This window comes from Opisthocomus hoazin, chromosome 2, assembly GCF_030867145.1.
Source record: "Opisthocomus hoazin isolate bOpiHoa1 chromosome 2, bOpiHoa1.hap1, whole genome shotgun sequence".
Taxonomy (NCBI): Eukaryota; Metazoa; Chordata; class Aves; order Opisthocomiformes; family Opisthocomidae; genus Opisthocomus; species Opisthocomus hoazin.
Window position 1 is genome coordinate 71174595 of NC_134415.1, and position 24832 is coordinate 71199426.

The 24832-nt window shown below is 43.1% G+C and overlaps 1 protein-coding gene across 8 annotated transcripts in view; it reads right to left on the reverse strand.

Moving 5' to 3' along the window:
• The window catches only part of NCOA7 (nuclear receptor coactivator 7), a 99137-nt gene that overhangs the window by 2346 nt on the left and 71959 nt on the right, over window positions 1-24832 (reverse strand). For 6 of the 8 annotated variants that reach the window (XM_075414106.1, XM_075414107.1, XM_075414108.1 and 3 more), the window contains 9 exons: window positions 24325-24450; window positions 21793-21977; window positions 19299-20365; window positions 17670-17838; window positions 8417-8564; window positions 2861-2986; window positions 2242-2394; window positions 1590-1685; window positions 842-915 (listed from right to left, as the gene is read on the reverse strand). In XM_075414106.1, the coding sequence (XP_075270221.1) occupies window positions 842-915; window positions 1590-1685; window positions 2242-2394; window positions 2861-2986; window positions 8417-8564; window positions 17670-17838; window positions 19299-20365; window positions 21793-21977; window positions 24325-24450 (2144 nt within the window). The remainder of the gene's footprint in view (window positions 1-841; window positions 916-1589; window positions 1686-2241; window positions 2395-2860; window positions 2987-8416; window positions 8565-17669; window positions 17839-19298; window positions 20366-21792; window positions 21978-24324; window positions 24451-24832) is intronic. The other 2 variants (XM_075414112.1, XM_075414113.1) reach the window with 2 other exon arrangements.

Genomic DNA, 24832 nt, shown 5'->3' on the forward strand with positions numbered 1-24832 from the left:
AACCAGAGGAGCGACACCGAGGAATCTAGGTAGCTCTGAGGACCTCTCAGACCGAGTGTGAAGCGCTCAGTCCTGGCACACCACCCGCCCAGAAGCTCACGGAGCAGCCCCCTCACTTTTGTCTGCGCCAGCGAGTGGGGCAGAGCCCGTGGCCCCCCGTGCCGTTTGGCTGTTCGCACCACCAGCTGTGGCCGACACCGGCACGCAGACGTCGGGGGCCCTACCCCAGCTGTTTGGACGTGGACATGGCCCCTCCTGGTTGAGGAGGAGGAGGAGGGGTGTTTATAGACTCCCGATGCAAACCATGCCCAGATGTCCCGTGGCGCAGCCTGCAGTCAGCGTTCGTTAGTCATACAGCCTTAGCCCTTGATTTCACACCCACTGATCTTTGAAACTTAGGATCTGATCAAGCACTGTCTGTATCCTTGCTCTGTGTATCAACAGAACAATGACACTTTAATCGGAAACATGTGAGAAACCTCAGAAGCTGATGGCAAAACTGCCATTAGAGACTATCTTCCAGTGGCAAAGCTCTTCAGCAATGAGCCATGTATCTACCCAAGACATCTGGGGTTTTTCCAGCTAAAAAAAACCCCAAACCAACAAACCCTACTTGCCTAACGTCAGCCACTCTCTTTAAGCAATGGAAATTGCTCTGGGTCTACGAAAGAAATCAGACTGCTGAGGTATCTGCCCTAAACAGTTTACTAAAAGTAAGTTCACCCATTTTACTGATTAGTTTTTCTTGCAACTACCCCTGTCCCTATTCTCATTTGGGAAAAAAAAAAAAAAAAAAAAAAAAAAGTCAGCTACATGATTTGAAAACCAAACATTCACTCACCCTCCACCGCCGAGCTCCAGAGAGGTGGTGTCTCCATTGATGAAGTAGGTGTTCTCCCCACTCCATTTGAATACCTGATGAGGGGAAAAAAAACCCAAATATATCTGGACCGTGAGGATTCTTGTACGCTAAAACTACTGGGGACCAACTCTTAGGAGGTATTTTTTGGTGTGGTCGTGTTTTATTTTTTTCTTCAAGGGGGAGGAGGAAGGGGTAAAAGGTAGAAAGTAAAGAAACAATACATATTTAAAACTAGGAACAAGGCACCCTAATCTGTTTTAAAAAATGCTCCTTACATCTCTAAATTAACAGGCATTCTGTTAAAAAGGAACAATGTGTTCAATGTTGAAAAATGCATAAGCTCTGATCCTTAAGGGATATTTCAGCAGCACGCTTATGCCTGGTTTGTTGTCACTGTGATCCTAAGCACGTGTGAAATTATACCCTATTCTTGGTATCACTGCCTTCCACAGTAAGTCTTTGATGGTCCATTCCTTAGTCCTCCCTGCTTCCCCCTTCAACCCACTTACAACCCTTTCCTCACCCTTGCAGCCTGTCCTCTCAGCACCTCAGGTAACTACAGCCACTTTTGCTTAAAGCATTGCATTGAAGCAATGAGTGATTAACTGCATTCATCAACAGCCGGCACATCTTCTAAACTCAAACATGCTGTCTTCATAAAAATCTCGTAAATGTTTCAGAGGTGGAGCCCAAACATCTTATCTGAGAAAGCGAACAAGCCACTTACCTTGAAATTTGGACTGAATGTGTAGAGGAATGTTTCACCAGTGCCATAGTAATGGTCACTAAACCTGAAGGGATGTGTAGCATACGCTCCAAATATCTGTCGGCATAAAATGATTAAACTACTTTTGAGGACAGTGCAAAATTAAAAAAAAAAAACCCACAAAAACCAAATATTTCAAAATACTTTCAAAAGAACAACTGAGCTGGTGTTTCACATTAGAAGAACCAACTAGTAAAGTACATCAGATAAGCAAGTACGCCTGCAAATCTTTCGTATCCTGCAAGTTAAAAGCCAGATGACAACAATGGCAACAGGAATGCCAACTCCAGGAGCTACTGAAGTACCAGACCTCCACAGAGGCTGTGACAGCTCGTTAACTGAGATACCTAAGGAAGATACTGCCATGGGCACTATTACAAGGAGCACTCATTGCAATTACGAGGCTGTGTGTGTGTGTGTGTGTGTATTTTTATTAGCGCTGATGCACTTTCCTGCCTCTAAGTTTAGTTTAAGCAGTAGAAAATATGAAAAAACACACCAATGTCTTATTTTGGCATGATGTCACTTCACGGTACGACTAGCACTTCCATAATAACCACTTTCTATGACGTTGCCCTTTCAGTCCAACCCCCGCAGAACACGCACCCCTCACCTGGTTGTCCATATCCTTGATGACAAGGAGAACCGGACTGTCAAGAGATGCCGATTTACGGTACAGAGTCTTCAGGCTAGTGCCATGCTCCAGTGTACTGTACGTGAGCCGCCACGGATATCCCTGCACTCGTGCGGGCAAGCGCCGGGCAAGCTGGGCAATGGACAGGGGGAAATGGTTACATATTCAACAGGCTGGCTCACAGGTGGTGCCACAGACTATTCCCTTTCTGCAGGGGCTTCTGAGCCCAAAAATGGCTGCCAAAGGAGCAGACGATGCCAGCAGCTTAACATCTCTGCCACATGCATGTGGCCTTGTATTCTGAGCCCAACTGCCTGCACTCACATCACCTGTGAAAGGGATTTCAAAACCGGCACTGAAAGAGTTGCCAGTCCTCAGTACCACAACTCAAACTCCAGAGTTGCAAAACATGAAAATAAGCTTTTCAGGTGAGCCAGTGCTGCAGCAAACAGGACCCTGCACAAGGACACTCCAACGTGCTAAATACTCTCCAAACTCCTAAACAGCATGGGTGTTGCCTCCAGCAGGCAAAATGTCCCACACCCAGCAGAGTCACCACCACAGCTAACAAGGAAACCTGAGGTTTTTCTAGCCATACCTGCTCTATGTGCATGTTCTCCAGGAGAGCACTGTGATGCTTTAAGACAGGCAAAGTATCATCATCATCTTCTTCATAGTAACTGCAAACACTCTTTCGTCGTTTTGCTTCTTCCACAGTAATGATCTGAGGCAAGAGAACAAGCGTCCAAACTAAAGCACAGCTCTTACACTGTCAATCCTCTGTTGAAACAAATTAATTTAAACCAACATACTCCTCAGCTGTCACACTGTGCACGTGGAGCAAAACCACTTACGGGATGGTTATACCAAGCACGGGCAGCCTTAACCAAATGGGGAAATTCTTAACTCGTAAGGTGTCTTTGAGGCAGCACAGCCAGAATTTCTCTGCGCCCCAGTGACCTCCCACAGCTGTAGAGTCCTTTGGGATTAATAAACATTGAGGTAACCAGGTGACATCATCTGGTCGGTCTCAGACATAGCTGGTCCCAAGTCAGAAGGCTGAAGTGCACCTACTTCTTCCGAGGCACACGACATGCATCTGGACTAGATGTCTTGTGGGAGTCTAAATGAGGACGATGCAGAAGCATCTTTGCTTTCTTTTGTGCAACTAGTTCAGTACATTAATTATTTTCACAAGTGCTATTGCATGAGAATATGAAAAAGTTTAAAATTTCACTTCTCCTTTTTGTTAAAGCAGCAGCTTTTCCCTGCTTTTCTTTAGTGACTCAGACATGGTTTTGTGGATACAAACTGAAACAGAATGAATATAGCAAAGAAGTAAAAATGTAAATCAACTTGAACAGGTATTTCAAAGTTCTGTCTTGTAGGAAATGTACTGAGTAAGATTTTGAGCATCCAGTTTACGTAAATTCTTGAAAATACTGATTCTGAGAGTCAAGGTCTTTATAAACCACATTCTTAGTTGAAAATTAACAAACAGCTTTTTAGAAACTTCTATTTATACCTTTGCTTAAGACTTTTTATAAAGAGAGCACACTGTAATATTTTAAAATGTGATTCCATATAAATATTTCTAGCATCAGGTTTTAATTTAAATACTTATAAAATGAAGCAGAGCCTCCTCTCCAGCAACTACTGGTAAGCTGCACTACCTTTTCCCATAAAACTGGAAAAAAAAAAAAGAATGCAAGTCCATGCACTTAATGCTTGTCTATAAAAGGACCCAGCAGCGCAGAAGGAGACAGTCTCTGAACCCCACGCAGCACGGGCAGCAGATGGGAGCCCGAACATGGCACGAGGCAGGAGCTCCTGGGCTGGCAGCACCCATGGTGCCCGGAGCTCACTGTGGAGGGGAGGACACCCCCTCAACCCCTCGGCAGCCACAGCTCGGGTGTCCTGGGTCCCGACGAGCTGCTGCTGGGCTGCTTGGCCTCCTGGCTGGCAAAGGGCATCATCTGGCACAGCTGGAAAGCTGCTAACCCTTCGACGTGGCTCAGGGCACTCAGCGAGTGACTGGGGCCCCAGCTCCATGCAGCAGTGGGGGGCGAGCTGAAGCACATTGTGCCTGGTAGCAGGGCTTCAGCTGGGGCTCGGTGCCACCACGGCAAACAGGAAGAAACAGCAAGAGCTCAGAGATAGGGCTGATGAGAAAGAAAAGGGGAAGCAAGGAGGCCTAGCTACAAAACAACCAGGAAACCTTAAACTGCCTTCCTTCCGTGAGCATATCACCAGAGGTCTTAACTTGGAGCAGGAACCTCAAGATGTGGCTGCACAGCAATGCTGCGCTGCTGCCGCAAACCTCCCTGCAAATGCAGCTTCCAAACAACTTCCACGTTACACACGGACTCCTCCGCGCCTCCACGATCACTGCTTGGACTTGCAGAAGCTGTCAACAGTTGAGACCATTGCCAAGAGGCGCCTGGAGGTCCTACACACACCTGCCCCACAGGCGAGAAAGCAAACCCAGTGGACTGACTCCAGGTACAGATCTAACCACACCACAAAGCACAGAAGGAGCTTTTCATGAAGAGCACAGCTGGTGAGGAGTTCACTGTGGGCAGGACAAAGCCCTAACACCGTCAGCCACACCGAGCCTCTCTGGTGGGATGCGAGCAGCACGGCTGCGTTCACTGCAGCCGCCCCGGGCAGGGAGCTGAGCCCCGGGCAGGGCGCCCAGCCACCGGTGCTCCGGCACACACTGCAGCGTTAGGGAAGGAGGGCAGGAGCACAGGGCAAAATCCAGCCCACAGAGCTGACGTTGCGGCGTGCCGCCGGTACCCAGGCAGTACGGGTGCATTCCTGCTGGCGACACTGGAAGAGCTGCACAGCCGCATCCTGCCCCTCCAGCCCAGGCTCCGTGGGATCTAGTACTGGCTCTTCCGAGACTGGAGGGAATCCTGTGCTGGAAAATTTTTCATATGGCCAATTTCAGGGAAGGTTTGCACTGCAAAATTTAGATAAGTTTTTAAAAAAACAACAAATTGGTAAAGAAAAATGGTCTTTCTGCTTTTATTCTTGTTCTTTTTCAACCTTTCCACCTCCTGAATGCTTTTCCTTCCCCCCTCATTACCCAGGCCATTACTTTATTTTACTTTTTTTTTTTTAAACAAACACCTCTTTCATTTTAAATCAAAAGTACTCAACTCCTCTTTTGAAGACTATTTTCTAATAACAGTCCTTCCCCCAGGAACACAGTAAATCAACCAGCAGCAGGTATCTGTAGCAAAATGCAACCAAACTCAGACACAGGCAACTACAGAAAACCTATTAACACAGCTGTAAGTTGCAAATCGACTCCAAAGGCAGACAAGCCTCCCTCTTCACTGCGCAGATACCTACTCAGTCTGTAACTGAAGCGCACGTTTAAATGAAGTTCAGAGTCAACAACTGCAAACAGAGGGATCTGCAAGATCAGGTATTTACAGACCACACGAAAGCAGAAACAAGACAAAAAAGAATCAACCACTACAGAAACTGGATCTACAAAATCTTTTAAACATTTTATGGGACCGAGAAAGCAAGCTACCTGGGGTGGAAATACCCTGATAAAATTCATCTGAGTCCAGAGCACATTTTTCGCTAGGACAGAAGTGCTGTATCAGATCCACACTGTTCAATCAGGGACACAGTTCAACATACCTCCACAAAAGGTTCCTCCTGGTCAGGTCTGGCACAGTAAATAATTCGAATATTCAAAGGCATTTGTTTCCCTTTCATCATTTACGATCTTATTTTGCAGTATCCACTACACTTCCCTGCTCTAGAGGCAAGAGCTCTCGCCCACATGCACAACAGACAGCTACTGCCCGTGGCACGCTGTGATAAACTTGCTTATATGCTTCTCTACAATCACACTTTCTGTTTCCCCACAAGGGAGAGTGAAACTTTTGAAGTAATCATGCCCAAATTTGGACTTTCAATAGAGATTTCCTGGCAGACCTACTTGAAATTTGTAAAGCCTGAATATATTATGAATAAAAGACACACACCTTTAGAAGCCGTTTCCAGCTAATTGTTCTCCCAATATGTATTCAAATAAAACACTGGGACATAGGCTCCCAGTGTGGCCAGATCTCTTCCACCTCTGTTCTTCAGATCACTGGCCCTCCTCCTTCATTTTGGTTTTACGAAAATGGCATGCAAATGACAACTGAACAGTGAAATCTAGTGCAACATATGACTGCACTCAGATTTGAGCAAAACAAGGAATGAAGACTTTTTTTTCCCCACCTTGCAGTTCACAAAGCACCACCATTAAGAAACTACAGAACTTTAAAAATAAAAGCTATTTGGGGTTAGAGGTGATGTTGCTACATTTGAAATGACAAGCCCCACTCCTGAGCTCCGCTTTGAACAGGACAACATTCTTTGAAGACAGAAATGCTTTAAAAAAAAAAAAAAAAAAAAAAGAGGGCAGTAGAATTTTAAAAACAAGTTCATATTTAAGACAAATAATCAGATCACTTTCTAGATCACCATCAAGATATTTCCCACTTAGGGATTTGTCTGTTTTTTAATTTATCCCACATTGTTAGCACAGCAAGTGCTTCAGCGTTCAGAAATATCATTAAAAAATGTGTGCAAGCTTATTTCCCTTAGAAACTAGGCTTTGTATGCACAACAGACAGATAACAATCACAGGCATGCCAAGTAGTTAAAACAGATTGCAAAAGCCCCCACATGAAAAAGCCAAAGTCCGAGGAGAAAACTTATGCATTTTACTACCAATATTCAAACAGTATTGCTGCGAGCATCTGAGAAGAAGGGTCTGGCACATCACCACATACCAATCCATTTCAACCAGCACACAGGAGTCTGTGGTGGTGTTTACAGGTACATACACATTTTTGGAGATTTTATTTGTAGCATATAAATACAATACTAATTTAGAAATACTGAAAACATACACCTGTATAGTTTTGCAAAAGGCTAACATCACATAACCAAAACATTTACACAACTTCTGCTGGTTGTACACCAGAGAGCTGCCAGTTGTTTGTCTGCTCTTTCCAGGGAGAGAAGCAAGGAGGACTGAAGGAATACGAGTACATTTGTGAGACAGATGCAAGAATCACAGAATCAGAGGTTCGAAAAAACCTCTAAGATCAAGTCCAACCATCTGCCCAACACCACCATGCCTACTAAACCATGTCCTGAAGTGCCACATCTACACGTTTTTTAAACACCTCCAGGGATGGTGACTCCATCACTTTCCTGGGCAGCCTGTTCCAATGCCTGACCACTCTCTCAGTAAAGAATTTTTTCCTAATATCTAATCTAAAACTGCCCTGATGCAACTTGAGGCCATTGCCTCTCGTCCTATCACTAGTTACTTGGGAGAAGAGACCAACACCTGCCTCACTACAGCCTCCGTTCAGGTAGTTGTAGAGAGCAATAAGGTCCCCCCTCAGCCTCCTCTTCTCCAGACTAAACAGCCCCAGTTCCCTCAGCTGCTCCTCATAAGACTTGTTCTCTAGACCCTTCACCAGCCTTGTTGCCCTTCTCTGGACACACTCCAGCACCTCAGTGTCCTTCTTGTAGTGAGGGGCCCAAAACTGAACACAGTACTCGAGGTGCGCCCTCACCAGTGCCGAGTACAGGGGCACGATCACCTCTCTGCTCCTGCTGGCCACACGATTCCTGACACAAGTCAGGATGCTGTTGGCCTTCTTGGCCACCTGGGCACACTGCTGGCTCCTGTTCAGCCGGCTGTTGACCAACACCCCAAGGTCCTTTTCCGCCAGGCAGTTTTCCAGCCACTCCTCCTCAAGCCTGCAGCGTTGCATGGGGCTGTTGTGACCGAAGTGCAGGACCCAGCACTTGGCCCTGTTCAACCTCATACAGTTGGCCTCGGCCCATCGATGCAGCCTGTCCAGATCCCTCTGCAGAGCCTTCCTACCCTCGAGCAGATCGACACTCCCGCTCAGCTTGGTGTCATCTGCAACCTGACTGAGCAAGCACTCAATCCCCTCAACCAGATCATTGATAAAGATGTTAAACAAGCCTTCAGAAGACTTCTATATGAAGCAGCAAGCGTTATAAAGAAACACCATAAAAATCATCAAAAGAGCAATTAACAGAAAATGCACACTTGATATGCTCAAGCTTCAATGTAAAGGCAGAAAGCACTCACCTCCCAGCTTTTAGTAGTGGGCTCGCTGAAGAAGTTGTCTATCATGTCAAGCTCCTCCTTTTCTACCACAACAAAACCTTGCTCTTTGGCATCTTTCCCATATATTTCTGGTGACCACTGAACAAAAAATGTATACAAGTGATCCACCCTGTAAGCAGAAGCAGAGGATACAACTGTTGTTTAGTGGCCCATGAACACAGCACTGTCACGTAGGACAGACATTTTGCCCAATGACACAGGAGGGACAACCACACAAGCAGGATACTCGTGTATGTCCACCCTCACATACCACACAAGGCAATACCTCCCCTCCACCTGGCAGCCTGAAGCACTTCACGGCTTCTCCGCTTTCACTCCCCACAATACATTTGTCTCCCCCCTTTGCTATACATACAGCCAAAGCGTCACAGCTTATCCAGTCCTGCACAATTCATACTAAGGAGTCAAACTGATTGGTTATTAAGTCATACTCACAAAAGTTAAGTCCATAAAACCCCCCTCACTTTACTTAGTTTGATCTCCTGCATAAAACAAGCCATAAGAAATCACCAGTAAAGTCTACACCACACTTCTAGCTGCCCTCTAAAAGTTCTAAAGACTAACCATGAAACAATTTCATTCTGTTAGCATAATAAAAACAGGCAGTCGCTGATAGCTTTGCTAATGATCTAGAACCAGCAGTGTATGCACTTCCGTAAATGTAGTCAGCTCTCAATCACTGTCTTTAAAGAGATGTTCTCTGACAACATCTGTAACAAACAGTGAAACAGTTTCTAAAGAAGGAATTTATGTAGTATATTAAAATTAAAATGAACACATGCAATTTCAAACAGGAATACAATAGTGGACCCACTGTACAAGAAGCTGAATTGTCAACAAAAAACTCTAACTGAAGAGGGCAGATAGAAAGATAGTAAGTACTTATGACACTGGATCTTTCTCCTATTATTCACGAGAAAGTTTTGTCCAGCAATTCCTTGATCAATACAAAACAAGAAAAATCTCAGAGATATTCAGACATTTTCCTCCTATATTTTAAGTTACTTGGATTTACATATACGCATACACAACATTAAAACACAATTTCAGCACTGTTGGATTTTGTTGGGGGTCCACTAGTGTAATTCCAGAGATTTTTCCAGCTGAGTCTACATTTTTTTTATTCTACACTCCTACCGGTGAGGGCTGGAGTCTGATGTTACAGAATCACAGAATCACAGAATAGTAGGGGTTGGAAGGGACCTCTGTGGGTCATCTAGTCCAACCCCCCTGCCGAAGCAGGGTCACCTACAGCAGGCCGCACAGGACCCCGTCCAGGCGGGTCTTGAATATCTCCAGAGAAGATGTTGGTTCTGACCGCCTAAACTGACAGCCTTGACATTGTTGCCCACTCGTGACATCTACACTAATTCACAAAGTGAGATATTTGCAGGGGTTTGACTCACTTTGGACGTAAGAAATTTGGATCCAATTTCTACCACCCTCAGCAAGTATAAAGGATTGACTTTGCTTCATTACAGAAATGTCCTCTTAATCATGAAAAAGGAACAAATTAGCATTGCTATCAGTTTTTTCTCTTCTCCTTTGAACATTCACAAACGCGTCTGTGGTGCATGGCTAACAGATGGACTAGCAGAGTTTACAATTTTGCTATCAAGTAAGTACTGTACCTGTGAAACTTTTTTAATATATACAACCAAATACAGTTTTAATGCAATTGTCTTAAACTTGTGAACAGCCAACACTAGTGCCTGAGGCATCAGCAGCCTGCCTTCACCAAGAACAAGTAAGGTAGCTAATGTTGATATCAAAGTGAAAATTTAACTGCTGTTCGCTCCTCTGCAGCAACACATACACAAAAGAGATCAAGGCAGTACCATGCAAACAATCAGTCTTTGGGATACTTCTTGCCAATAACTGCCTAGAAAAAGCCAGGGCTCCCCCTTCTTTGTGAGAAGCCACATGATTGCTTACAAGTTTGCACAGACCTAAAACCAGCAAACTATGGAAGGCACTTCTACAAGCCGTATCATCTCGTTCTAGTCAAGATCTTTTCTTCTAACTGCAGAAGTTTTTGCACATCAATAGGTGCCACTCAGCACGCCCTATTCCTCTTCCTTGCTCACAGTGGCTTCAAAAAGAGCAGTATGATCATCTCTTTGGTAACTAATGTGAGTTTTAACTGAAAGAGACATTTAATTTGAGCACTATGTATTTTATGAGCAGTAGTCCTAGTCTGGAAAGCTAACCAAACCCCTACGAAAGAACAATAAAACTAGTGTTTGCTGCTGTCTGGCTAAGATCAGCTTGAAAGCACGTTCACGCAGGTGGGTGGAAGAGAGCAGCATACTCTCATCTCAGAATCACAGAACATATTTAGGTTGTAAGGCACCTCTGGAGACCATCTAGTCCAACCGCTGCTTATAGCAGAGCTAACTTCCAAGTCAGACGAGGTTGCACAGTCTTGTCCATTTGCACTTGTGAAAATCTCCAACAGAGATTCCACAGTCTCTCCATCCAACCTGTTCCATGCCCGGGTTTTTTCTCTTCTATCTAACCACAATTTCGCCCAATGTATGCAGCATGTGATCTGAGTAGGGTCTGGTGCCATCCTACTTTTTTTTTTCTCTCTCTCCCCCCCCTCCCCCCCTTTTTTTTAACCACGTGTCCAAGAGCAACAGGGGAATAACCACCACCCAAGCTGTTAGCTATGCTCTTCCTTACTCAGGCCAGCAAGAAGTGAAGCCTTCATTACTGCAAAGACATACTGCTGACATGTTGAGTTTGCTCTCAACTTCCCCAGCTCCTTTTCTGCAGAGCTACTCCCCAGACCGTACCATGGCAGGGGCTGCTGCACCTCAGGTGCACAACTTTGCATTTGTGTTTTCTGAACTTCCTGACGTTTCTGTCAGCCCATTCCTCCATGCTGAGGTCCCTCAGAACAGCAGCCCTGCCCTCCAGCGATTTGGCCTCATCCCCCAAAACAACACAGGTGTGTTCTGTCCCAATGTCCATGCTGCTGTTGAAGGCATTAAAACTGTATCACAGAATCACAGAATGGTAGGGGTTGGAAGGGACCTCTGTGGGTCATCTAGTCCAACCCTCCTGCCGAAGCAGAGTCACCTACAGCAGACATCAGTCCCCAAGGAATATCATTTGCAGCCAGCTGCCACTCAGACTAGCTATCAACCCTTTGAGACCAATGGTCCAGTCAGTTTTTCACCCACCTGGTAGTCCACCTGCCTAGGTCACATCTCTCCAATTCGGCTATAAAGATACTATGGGAGATTGTGTTGAAAGCCTTACTAAGGTCATGGTAAAACAATGATCCCTCACTCTCTCCTTGCTCACAAAGCTAGCCATCTCAAACAGAAAAGTTATCTGGTTGGTAGAAAAACAATTTGCCCTTGGTAACCTACGATTGCTGTTCCAGATCACTTCTTGCCCCCTACGTGCCTGGAAACGGTGTCTGTGCTTGCTTCATAATCTTCCCAGGGACTGAGGTAAAGCTGACTGCCCTGTACTCCCACAGATCCTCCTCGATTTTTCTGAAGATGGTTGCAGCAGTTGTCTTTCCAATTACTAAGGACCTCTCCCAATGATCATAACCTTTCAAAGGATGATCGAAAGCAGCCTTACAATAACATCAAACAACCTCCTCAGTACACTCAGAATATTTCCTGTCAGGCCCCACGGACCTGTGTATGCTCAGTTTATTTAAGTAGTCCATAACTAAGTTTTCCTCTGCGTGGTTTATCTAAGTAGTCCATAACTAAGTTTTCCTCTACCGTGGACTGATGCTAAATAAATCCAGATGCTCCAGATTTAAGAAGCAGCAGCATAAAATGAGACATACTGGGTTCATTCTGAAAGGGGATGCAGAGCATCCCTTGTCTGTTAATAAAATTGTAACATTATGCTGTGGTGGTATTTCCAAGCTACCAAACCGAAAAAAATAGAAACAATTTTTAAACTGAAAAACCACTGCTTGAGGAACTCTCTTACAACCAACTAGACAGCTGTGAGAAAATCTATCCTAGAACTTGATAGCTGTTTTGGTGATCACACGCTTATGAGTGTGTTATGTGCTAACAGAGAAAAATCAATAAAACATAAAATACTTGGAAGGGAACAACTTCAGAAACCTGAAGTTAATCACTCCAGAAAGAAAATATTCAAAAAGGAAAAGTTGATAAAAATTTTTTTTTAATATAAAAAACCAAAACAACCTAGGAGACACAAATCAAAAATCAAAGATAGAACACTGATTAAAGATGGAACCACCCGCAGCTGTAGCCAGATTAAAAGGAAAGTGAATTCGCTTACAAATATGTTCACAGTAACAGACACAGAGAGGGCACAAAAACGCAAAAAGAGAAGTCTATAGTGAAGGATATAAACTCAGTAGGAAAGTACTTTTGGGGACTACAAAACATGACTTAAAGACTGTGACAGAAAAGTGAAAAAATGAGTGGAAGACAAAAGCTTGGTGGAGTATTATGCCACTGCATTGCTTAGTAAACTGGGCACAGCCAGCTGTGTGTGGGAATGCATCCCAACAGAGGTGCAGACACTGAGGAACAGAAAGCAGAGGCTGCGATTGCAGGATGGTACTTCACCCTTGGCAGCACGACCCTAGAGACCTGGGGTAACGGCTCTGAATTTTGGAGCAAGAGCTCCACGCCAGCACCCTGCTGACAACACTTGGTGCGATCCTGGAACACACCAAGCAAGTAACATTCAGCAGAAGGAACGAGACTGTGTTTCAATTTGGTGTTTGATACTTTGGTGACCACTGCTGGAATACTCTGCCCATCTCTGGTGCACCATTCCCAAGTCACCTTCAAGCGCTGCAGTTGAGAGACGCAAAACTAACTGCTGTAGGGCAAGAGGCAGAGTTATTTAGCTTACAGGAGCAATACCCTGTGATAGCCTACATTAAGAGGAACTGAATCCTGGTAACAGAGATACAACCACAGCCAGAGACCAGAAGCTGGCAAAATTAAAGTAGGTGTATAGTGCACTGAAAAAGAGCAAGGGCAATTACCAATAAAACACACCAGACAACTTGTCAAGTTACAGTTGTTTCCTGAGGGGGAACCGTACATGATTTTTCTTCTAGAAGATATACTTTAATTTAGGAGGTCCCAGACAACATGATCACCAGCACCATTTCTGTCAATACGGCAACAATATCTGACTTCTTTGAAGGCAGAGGCAAAACAGTTTTCTGTAAACATATGTCTTCAGGTCAGTCACATGTGGGATGGGGCTACTTCCAAATTGGTGTGTTTGGGTGGTAGGGGAGGGTTTGTGCATCCTGTGATACATGTTCAAAGGCTCTAAGTCCAACCACAGATCCTGGCCTAGAAACAGGAATTAATTCAGAGTAGTCCTATGACTTTGTTATAAACATGCCTACCAGATGATGATGATCCTTCATGAACCTTATGAGAGCTAAGGTATCGCAAGCCCTTATATGCTTATATGAGCTTATATAAACTTATATGAGCCCTCATTATAAGACACTAAGCTATAGATACAAACAGGTTTTCATAGGTTTTATCTGTATAGTTTGATATCTCATGTAACAGGAGTCTAGGAGTACTCTATTTGTAGAGGGCTAATTCAAAAGGAATCTAAATCTAAGCTTCATGCTACCTATTCCATCCCATTAACAGGAGCATGGAAGAGTGATTCTCCAGCATCAGGACTATCTTAATCATCGTCCCTTCACACAAAGCCCTGCGTAAGTTCATGGAAGCATCACGTGGGTACTGACTCCAGCTAATTGTGCTGCAAGTGCTTCCAGATCTCAGCTTCAGCCATATTAACTGCAGGATGTTATGCACTAGATGCTAACAGGAGTCACAGCCAAGTAACATCTTGCTCTACAAAAGGAAACCCCACAGAAACAGTAACAAAAACCAAACCAAAACTCACCCAACTCCTGAAACCAACCAGTCAACAACAACAACAAAAAACCAATAAAAATAAAAAAAAACTAACACACCAAAAAAATCCCCACAATGGGGCAGGAAGCTAAGACTGAAAAAGAGAAGCAAAGCTCAACCCCTGTTAACTTTTCCTCCTTGAAAGTCTGCCTGGTCTCAAAAAAGAAACTTCCAAAAAAGCAGATGCTCTCTCAGCAGCATGATCTCAGTGCCATGCCTTTTACATCAACATCATTGCAAATTATACATTCATAAACCAAACCAGTCTGCCAAATTTATATGATAGATAATCAATGAGATTTACTTCTTGACTGAGGAACTCATCAATGCTAAAATGAGGAAATTATTTGTTAGGACACATGTTTATAAACAAAGAAGTTCTGCATTACTGTATCTATCTTGGTGCAAAGCATTCTCCTCTGGAAGACCTTGAGGAAATCTGTGACATAATTACTGACCTACTACTATTCACTAGGGTGTAAAATCTACATACATTTAAACATAAATTCACGTAGTAAGAACACGCACAGACTTACCCTCTAATACTGTAAGCTATACCCATTGCAAGACTTCTCAGCAAAAGAATCAACCTCTCTGTTAGTGTCCAAAAGCACGGGTGCCTCTCTGCTCAGCTGAACCTGACACGAAGCTGCCCGAGGCTGAGTAATCTGTATATAAGGCAACTCGAGATGCCCATCTCCCCTGTTACGTGCTAAGGCAAGCGCCGCAAAGCAGCCCTAGAGTCACTGATTAACTCGGCTGCACCGTGCGGGTCATGGGGTGACGCACGCCGGGATACTCTCGACACCCGGGAAGACACGTAGGGAGAGAGAAGACCTACAACAGCCACAAAAAGGCAGACGAGACTTGAGATTTATTGACAGCCTTTATAAAGAATATCAGCCTAACAGTCTTCTCTCTGTCTTAATAATGTTTCCAGGGGCTTCCATTAAAAAAAAGGGGGGGGGGGGGGGGGGCGGAAATTTAACCATTTTAAAAAGCAGGTACGCCTCCCTGCCAGCGCAGCTCTCCCGCAGCCTGCCAAGGCCAGGAAAGCAGTAGCAGCCTGGAGACAGAAGAGCAGCTCTGCTGGGAGCAGCAGGCTACAGGGCCCAGGCTGAAAATGAAGCCATTTTCGCAACTGATGATAGAAGCTATTTTAACAGCAAACACTAAGAAGCCATGGGAAAATGTCACTAAATGCACATCAGAGGAAGATTTCACTCACACAGTGATTATAGGCATGCACACCAATTTCATCAGAATCTTAATCCAGGCTTGGTTTGGTGTTTTCAATTACTACAAAACATTAACATGCTGCACAAGCTGCTGTGACTGCACTGGACGGAAAATGTTTTATTTATGCTGCTTTATAGCCAATGAGACGAGAGTGGTATTCTTGAAATTTTCATACGCAAATATAAATTGCATTCCAAACGTTTTTAAACTTCACAAATTATTTTGATACATTGTATCAAAAATACATTGCAAAGCTATCCCAATTGACCTACTGACCATGGCACTCTCAAGACGCGACACTGACAATCACCCACTGCGCAACACTGGTGCCGGAGTATCACCAGAGGGTAGGAAGCGATGCATTTTGCTTTGGCAAGGCATCTGAGAGTTTGGAGAAGACACTGACTTGTTAGGCAAAGACATGTCTTGCATTAATACAAAGGAGTGGTTCTGACATTTAATTTTTGCCCCAAGTTCTACATGATCTTTTAGGCACCTCTGTGTTGTTAAAACAGGCATACATGAACACCACCAAAATGACACAGTCTTCTACTACATTCACCACTAATTTTGATAAAGATCTTAACAGCAGTTGTGACAGCAAAGATCTGGCCTGTCAGCCAGCGTGGCCAAGTCCTGCTGCAACACCTCACTGCAGAAATTACTTTTTCCTCACTGTAAAAAACAAAGTATAAATTAGTTGTCAATACTTGAGCTTATACATGGGTTAGGTCCCCTCACTATTCAGAAAATTTCTGTTCATAAAAAGACAAGTAGAGAAGCTGTTTTGCAAGTTTGTGGTAAGAAGCTTAACAGATTTACCTGTTGCACAGAGCAACAGAGATGACCTCAGTTCAGCTCACCAGCTTTACTCGACACTAGATACACTACCCCCAAAGCAGTAACTGACCTTGTGTTATATTACAGCATCACTCCAACTCCTTGAAGTATTTACTCACACTTCAACCTAGAATTTTCTGAACCCATTCTTTTGCAATCCCCGAAGAGCCAAGGACCAGGTTCAGCAGATAGCAAGCAAACCAAAAGCTATCTTCAGATACACTCCCAATGGCCACATTCCAGCTGGATTAAACCTCTCCCCCTCCTCCCCTGGGTCAGCAGCTCCCACACTACTGATCCACTCAAAACACTCCATTTCTAAAATATAAGAAATAAACACTGAATTCAACACACATGCTACAAATTTGAAACAAAATTTAAATATTCTGAATAATTATTAAAAAAAAAAATTGACTGCATCTTAAGGAGACACCTCTGAGATTGATCACCAGTTCAGATTCTCCCTTCCTGGAATGTAATTCACGAGAAATGTGATCACCGATTTCCCTGTTTTGGTTCATCAACAGACCAGAGAGTTGCTCTAGCTGCCTTCCAGCAAGAGAAGGACCAGGGATTTGATTCCTCACAGCCAGTGACAATTCTTGGGCAATTTATGTGGAAAATCACAGGCCTTCACTTTTTTTTTTTTTTGTGCTACAGTACTATTTATGCATACATACACACCTACAGGCACGTAAAACATTTAAATGAAGTTTATTGCGAAGGAAATGTTTCTTTATGTGCCTGCAGGCACAAACAGCCACACACATTCAGTTAGGAGTGTCTTCCTTTTCACATCATGCCCTGTGCTCACATGAAATACCTGTTTTTTAGAACTGGTATCTTAGTGGATTCCTTGCTTCCCTTGCCACTGCTCCCCTTTTCCCCTTTCCCTCACTTCCCAGACTGCAGCCGAAACCCAGATCATCCCCCAGTGCTTTTATCATATGTTAGCTGCACGTATATCCCTCTTCTCATCTTCCACGTGGCATCTGATCCCTTCTTCCCTCCCACCAGGAGCCATATTAGACCAGCAACAAATACTGCTTTATCTCTTTGGCATGCAATGAAATGAGGGCACCCTTCTCATCATCTCAGCATCCTTGCTGCATTTCGCACCTTGGACCATGTAGGGAAAGCCAGATTCAACCCTACAAAGCACTACATATCTGAAAAAAATGAGAGACAAACATGTTTTCCTGCTATGCACTGCAGCTTACCTTTCCCGAGGAACAGCAAACCAGTACTCTGGTTGCTTTATCTTTTTACTGTACTGTTGAGACATGGTGGTGCTCTGAGACACAAAGGACTTTCTCATGGGCTTGCCTACTTTAATGCACAGAAACATTGGAGGAGTCTTGCTCTTCTCCTCTTTTGAAGGAAGCATATCTGAATGAGAGACAAAAGAAATGGGCTGCTTACAGGAAAGTACAAATACTACAGCTGATGAAAACATTGTCACAAAGATTAATAATCTTGTGCAAAGGAATACACAGAGGCACCATACACAGAATTAAACCTGACATGTCATTCTATAGCAAAACTGGTTTAATAAATCCTTGTTTATCCTAAGCTGCAGCCATTTATTCCCATGTCTTCACAGCCTGCCTCCCCCGCAGCTGTACAGCTCTGTACAGAATAGCTCTGCAAAGCAAATCGGTAAGATGCTTGGGCTGGGTGTGAACTGCAACATAAAGCAGGCAAGTAAAGTCAACAGCGTTTGACTGGGTCCAGGAAACCCATCCTGTCGAAGGGGAACGCTACACACACAGAGCCTGATCTGTTCCTCAACTCTGATGGCCAGACAGCCATACAAACACCTTTTGTGTGCGCAAGACAGGGTCAAGCGTAAGACCAGTTTAAGCTCTTTAAATTGCTAGTGCAACAAAAAAAACACTTATTAAACTATAGCCTCAATCACACTGAAGTTGCCTCACTCATTTTAGGAGTACGCATACAGCCATCGTTCCCCCCTCCCCCCCACAGTGAGAACAATCACCAAATACGACTAGCGAGATATAAAGAAAGGAAAAATAATTCTAAGAACAAGTGCTTTTAAAATAAAGACTTCCACTCTAATCATCCCCCACTACCTGATATGAATCAAGGGTATGTCCATTGGTTCATTGAAGTACCAAGAGAGGAGCATCAGTGCTCCAGGACGGACTAGTGCTTAGAGGCACCGGGCTGTAGCAGAAACAGAACTATGTGTACACGCTATCTAAACTGAGATTTCATTTTCTTCTATGCTTTCCAGTAACAGCCTGAATTTTATTTATGACAACCCAACGACCAATCAGGGCAAAATGGTCAGTCAGTAAGACTCTACATATATTCCTATTTATCACTTCTTTAAGGGTTTCCATAGCACAAAGGACACTAGACAGATGCAAATAGTGTCAACAACACTTTGGTATCCCCCTTTACGGCAATGCACTACTACTTTGGATACTATCAGAAATACACTGACAGACTTCACTGAAGCAACAAAAGTTACCAACATGGAGTGACAATTCCTAGGCCATGAAGTGTCCCTGTCAGTACTGCAACTGGATGGCATTTCACTGTCGTTCTTCAAGCCAGTAGACAGAGGTGAAGATTATATAAACAGTGATCACTGAACATGGAAAGAGCACACAAGCTACTCATCAAACTAGATGCTTAGGGAATTTGAAGATACTTTTTACTTCTAAATAGCAGATAATATAAAAATACAATATACAAGAGTAAAAAAAAAAAGACCGGGTATTACAGAAAGAGGAAATTTAGAGCAGAAGGCTATCCATTCAAAGGTTACCGTCATAATGCTGTCCAAGTCTCAGAGGAAACAAGGATAACCAGAGACCTACCTTCAATTGGCACTTGAATTTTCTGCAGCAGCCACAGTCTGATTTCTGATTGATTGTCTAACTGTGTTTCTTGACAGGTCTTGTCTATAGCTGGTACTAATGAAGAGTCCACAGACTCTTTCAGATCCTTTTCCTCTGCTGCTGCTGAGCTGATCTCTAATGAAGGTGCTTTCCTTTCAACACAGCAGGAATCAAGCTCCATACTTTTAACTGTATGGACTTCATTAGCTTGGGACTTTGAACAGCTAAGTGTAAGGTCTATGCCAACTGCTTTATTGTTTTCACCTTTCTGGATTTCAGCCTTGGGTAAGTCTTCAGATGACTGAGACCCATTCCCATCTTTATTGAGGTAAAATTCAATAAGTTTATCTTTCTCTAGCTCTTTCTTAGTGTCCAATGCAGTCTCCACCTTACCTGTCGGGGAACTGACACATTTGTTTACTTCTGGAATAACATCTTGCTTTTCACACAGCTCTAAGTCTAAGTCAGCTTTAGGTTCACAACTGTCCTTTTTTTCCAAGGAATCAACTGTCAAGTGCTCCTGGACTTCTGTAGTGGGTTTGGTTACCTGCTGCTTAGTTCTCCCCAACTCCCTGGGGTCAGCCAGCAAGCCTTCCATTACTGAGATTTTCCTGTCCAACCCTCTATCCATATGAGATGATGTCTTTTCCAGCTCAATGAAGTCATCCTCTCCTTCTCCCAAAAGGGATTTTTCTTTGGTTTTGATGTCTGAAGCGTTTTTTTCCCCAGAAGGCTCCTTGGCACATGGATCCACAGCAAACTTTTCAAAATGTTCAGTGGCAGTGATGTTGTTGGGAAACTCCAGTGACTTTGACTTGATTGAGCCTGTACTCTGAGATGACTGAAGAACTTCAAAATCAGCAGACTTTTCCTTATCTGAAGGCTTAATCTGTTTGGCACCCAGAGCAATAGATGGATCCCCATTCTGCTGCCTCTTTTCCTTGCTAAGGGATTTGAATTTGCTGAAAGGATTGATATCTTTCTCAGAGGATAGGTCTTCCCATTCTCCTGGCCTGTACAGAGGACAAAGATCCTTTGGTATGTCACTGTCAGGGAAAATGATGGATGTACATAGGATGTTAAAAGCAAAATGGAAACAGAAAAAAAATGGAAAAGAAAAAAATAATATACCAACTTAACTTAAGCTCTGAAACTCAACGAAAAATTACTCTCTCCAAAACAAACATACATCAGTGGAAATAAGTAACTTTAAAGAAAATGGAGAAAAATACGAAAAGGGTTATACCGAAATAAAATGAGTAAACCACTTGGCAGAATATGCCACATGGGTGAAGAAATGGTACACACGTAATAACAATGTGCAAGTCATCAGAAGTTTAGTAACCAAAAAACCACAGGACATGTCTTTAGTTGCTGGAATTTCATTCACACCACATAAATATTGTTACTTCCCACACCTGACAATGAGTCGACCTCTGCAACCATCTGTGCTTCCCTATTCAGTACAAATGTATTTCTGAGAAGACAGCAAATACAGCGATAAGCTCTATTCTGTTTGAACATGTTTACTGCAAACCAGTAACAGGCAGAGTTGGGTTTTTTCCTTTTATTTTCCCCCATTACTCAGACATATTGTTTGAATGCAGACTTCCCCAAAGATTTCTTTTTAAAGCAGGACAATCACAAAACATTTCAAAACAGAAAATTCTTAAAACCTTAAGAGCACACAACCTGAGCTCTTCATTACTGCTAAGAAGTCTGAGGTGAATGAGAAAACAAGATTCTCATCACTCAGAAGTTACTAAGAAGTCACTAGACACTCCAGTAATGAGCATAACACAAGCATCTGGAAAGTTTTTGTTGAAATGAGCAAATGGAGGGAAGTAGATGAATTTCACTGATCAAACAGGTATTGCCTGTAAGGGCAAAACCTTGCTTAGAACAAACACATAAGCAGTGCCTAGACTAAGCCCAAATGAAAGTAGTCCACTCCAGAAAGTCTATTATGCATTATAAACGCAAACTATCAATGCATTTCTGGTTCTGAAGTGGAAGTATTCCACAGACTGGTATTTCTGTAAGTACTGAAGACGGCAGTTAAGGTGCTGTTATCTTCAAAAGTTTTAAATACCCCTCTTGGAACAGTCCTGGTAAGACAACAAATGGTCCAAATTTAACCCTCTTCACTTCCACTGAAATAACCCCAGAGACGGGTCAGTGCAAGAGTCCAACCATGGCATGCTACTAATGCTTTTAATTACTGGTTTTTACTGGTCTCCTTTGCACTTTGGTTCTCATATTCATGTCCCATTTCTCTTCACTGCCACTGAAGTGTTCTAAAAAGAACATGGAAGAACAATACAAGTGAACCATTCCCTTGCTGGCACTTTCCTTCCCTGATTTGTTTTATTCTGCTGCATTAAAAATCTTCCCCTCCATTGCCCCCTCACTCCTTTTCCATGATCCTTACTGAAGATCTGTAAACATATGCTCAGGGAAGAACACTTCTTACGATGGCAATGCGTCTTTAATCTTCATGTGAGAGATGTCGTTGTAGAGAGCTATTGAGACAACCTCCTCCATGGGGCAGATGAGACCATATTCTTCACAGCCATTCTCAATTACCAGAGGATCAGACTTATGTGGGTCAAACATGATATTGTTCGGAGTTACTATCATGACTCCTCCAACTACGCCCTAAAATAGGACAAGGAAGAGTTAGCACATCACATGTAATTCACTTATTTGGTATTGGATTTTAGGCTACTATCCTAAGAAATAAAGAACTCTCTCTTGCCTCCTTGTACCCTGTCATGCAATGTTTGCTAACAAAACATTTTGGTTTCCAGTTGCATCAAGTCAGACATTGCACGGAGAGTAAAGCAAAAGATTGCTTCATGACACCTAAGTCCCTGGCTGATAAGGAAGGACATCTGAACTATTCAACTTTCAGCGCTGGCTGCTACAAGCTAAAACTGCAGATTGTTAATTAACCTCAGGCAATACAGTTTAGTGGACTCACAAAAAAAACACAAAAGTACCATTTCATTGCCGCCTTCATATAATACCTGAATTTATATGCAGCCAGCACCCCTGAAGGCAGTCTAACTCATGGAAATGTCAAGGTTACTATGCTAAGCTACATTACAGTTCCCCTCGATCTACTCTCCCAGAGTCAGACACAACAAGCTTCTATATATAGGGACCTGACATGAAACAGCTTCTCCCTGATCTAGAAGCAGCTTCTATCACTGATTCAAGCATATTTTGCACCACTGTAGGAGACATTTAATTCTTCAAAACGTGCTCCAGTCATGGAGTTGATAAGAGGCTGCATTAGCCATTATTCAGCATCCAACCCATGGAAACTGACAATTTTTCAAGGTTTAAAAAGGAGATTTAGAATGTCTTGCTCCTGCACCCTCTCTTCCAGACAAGCTACAAAATTCACCAGACCAACTCAGAAACTGTGAGTAAATCATGACATTCGACAAACAGGAGCCACAGATCAACAGGAACGACCTACACTGTAGATACTATTAATTATCCAAGGCCATCTGCAAGGCAAGCCAAGGCAGGCTAACAAATAGGCAGGTAAAGGAGCACAAACTTGGTTTGGTTTTTGGTTCTTTTTTGTTTTGTTTGTTTTTTTTTTTAAATCAGGAAGATGCCAAGCTGATGGCTTGTCACTGACAAGTGAGTACATGTGTGCCTGTCCCTTTGTAAAGCAGTCTGCATGTATTTCCCATTTGCTTCTCCTGTAGGACTTGCGTAGACTTGCCTGGTTTGTGTTTGGATGAAAGAATCAAAATCAAGTGCAGAGGCTTCTCCCACAGGGATATAACTCTAGTTAGCCAGAAGAGCAATACATCAGTAGGCTGTACTTCCTACCCAGCCACTGCAGGAAGCAAGGCAACATGGGAATTTAGCTACACTAGCAAAGAAGCCATCCCACTTTTGACTGTTCTGACTGCAAATTACTTTTTCAGTCCTGCAGCCACAAAATTGGCAATCTGCAACCCCTGCACCCAGCAAGCATCACATAACAAAGCAACAGTCTTGCTCTAATTTACATGCGAGACATCAAGTAGTCCTCTATTACTTTCTACAGAATAGCAGACTGAAAAATTGCAGAGTGGCTAAATACAGTCTATATCCACTCGATGCGAAAAGAAGCCAAAAACTGTAGCTGTAAACACATCCATCTTAGAAAAGTCAGGACTAAGGGAAAAATATGCTTAAACTATAATGGTTAGCATCTTCAGTGTTACAAATTCCAGAGAACTTGAAAACCCAAACATGCAGACATCTAACTGAAACCAGAGTCAACAAGAGCAGGTACATCAAAGCAGACCGTTCAAGAAGACAGTGTCTTGCAACCTTGAGAAGGGGGTTAAAATACTGCCCCAGCTTTGTGCCTTCGCTTCTGAAACAGCTGCTGTAAAATTTAGGGTTGCTGTCCCAGTGGGAACATGTATGTTACAAGAACACTTACCAGAAAAAGAAATAAAATGTTGTATCATGGCATATTTATCTTTTTATTAGGGTTTGCACGACATTCATTAGCAAATGCAGAAGAAACATGTCTGGAAACACTGTTTTGGAAACAGTTACAATTTAGCTTGAAGTCATAAATGAAACAGATAGGTATGCACTCGTTTTATAAGGCTGTTGCACAATTTGATGGAACTGGACAACTAATCCTGACACGTCGCAACTCTAAAGTGCAGTTTTCTCTTTGTATTTAGCTATACGCTCTTAAACAGGTAATTCTGGTAAGACATGGTAAGGGAATGAAGATGGGTAGAAGAGCTATTCTTTCATAAATCAATTATCATAACAGATTAAACAATTGAAAGAACAGAATGATACAGCATATTACCATGGTACCAATAAACACAGCAGTGATAAAGCCACCAGAATATTTACATTCTTTACAAATGTGGAGCATGTTTGACTCCCCCTGTATTTGTTTCTCACTTATCCAAGCAGATTTTGCTTTTAAAGAATGTCAAACAATGCCCAAAAGCCAGGTCCCACCTACCTTACCATCTGTGAAGTAACGACAATTCATTTTTAAAAATTTGACAACCACAGGCTCATCCTCTTCTGAAGCAGAGGACAGGACTCTCTCAACTGGTTTGAAGGCCTTTCTTGCCAAATCAGCATCCTTAAAAAAGAAAAAGTTCAGTGCTGGGCAACAGGACCAGAATCCTGTACTTTTAGATTTTGGACATTAAAAGGCCACATTCAGCCAACTATTTTCCTTTTGTTTAAGGAAGAAAAGTGATGGTCATGTATGTGTAATACCCTTCCTGCAGTATGCTGTATGGAAGAAAAACCTTGTAACATCACAAAAACAGACAAGGAATTAAAAAATGCCAAGGCAAGTCAGCTCACCGAATTTCAACAAGGTACTCTCATTAAGAGAGGGCCAGTCCTGCCACCTCATCTACGCTGAAGATTTGTGCACAGAGTGCACTGGTGTGATTGCCCACACAGGTGGCACAGAGGCATAAGACAAGGTTAAACACAGCTATTCACTCCAGCCT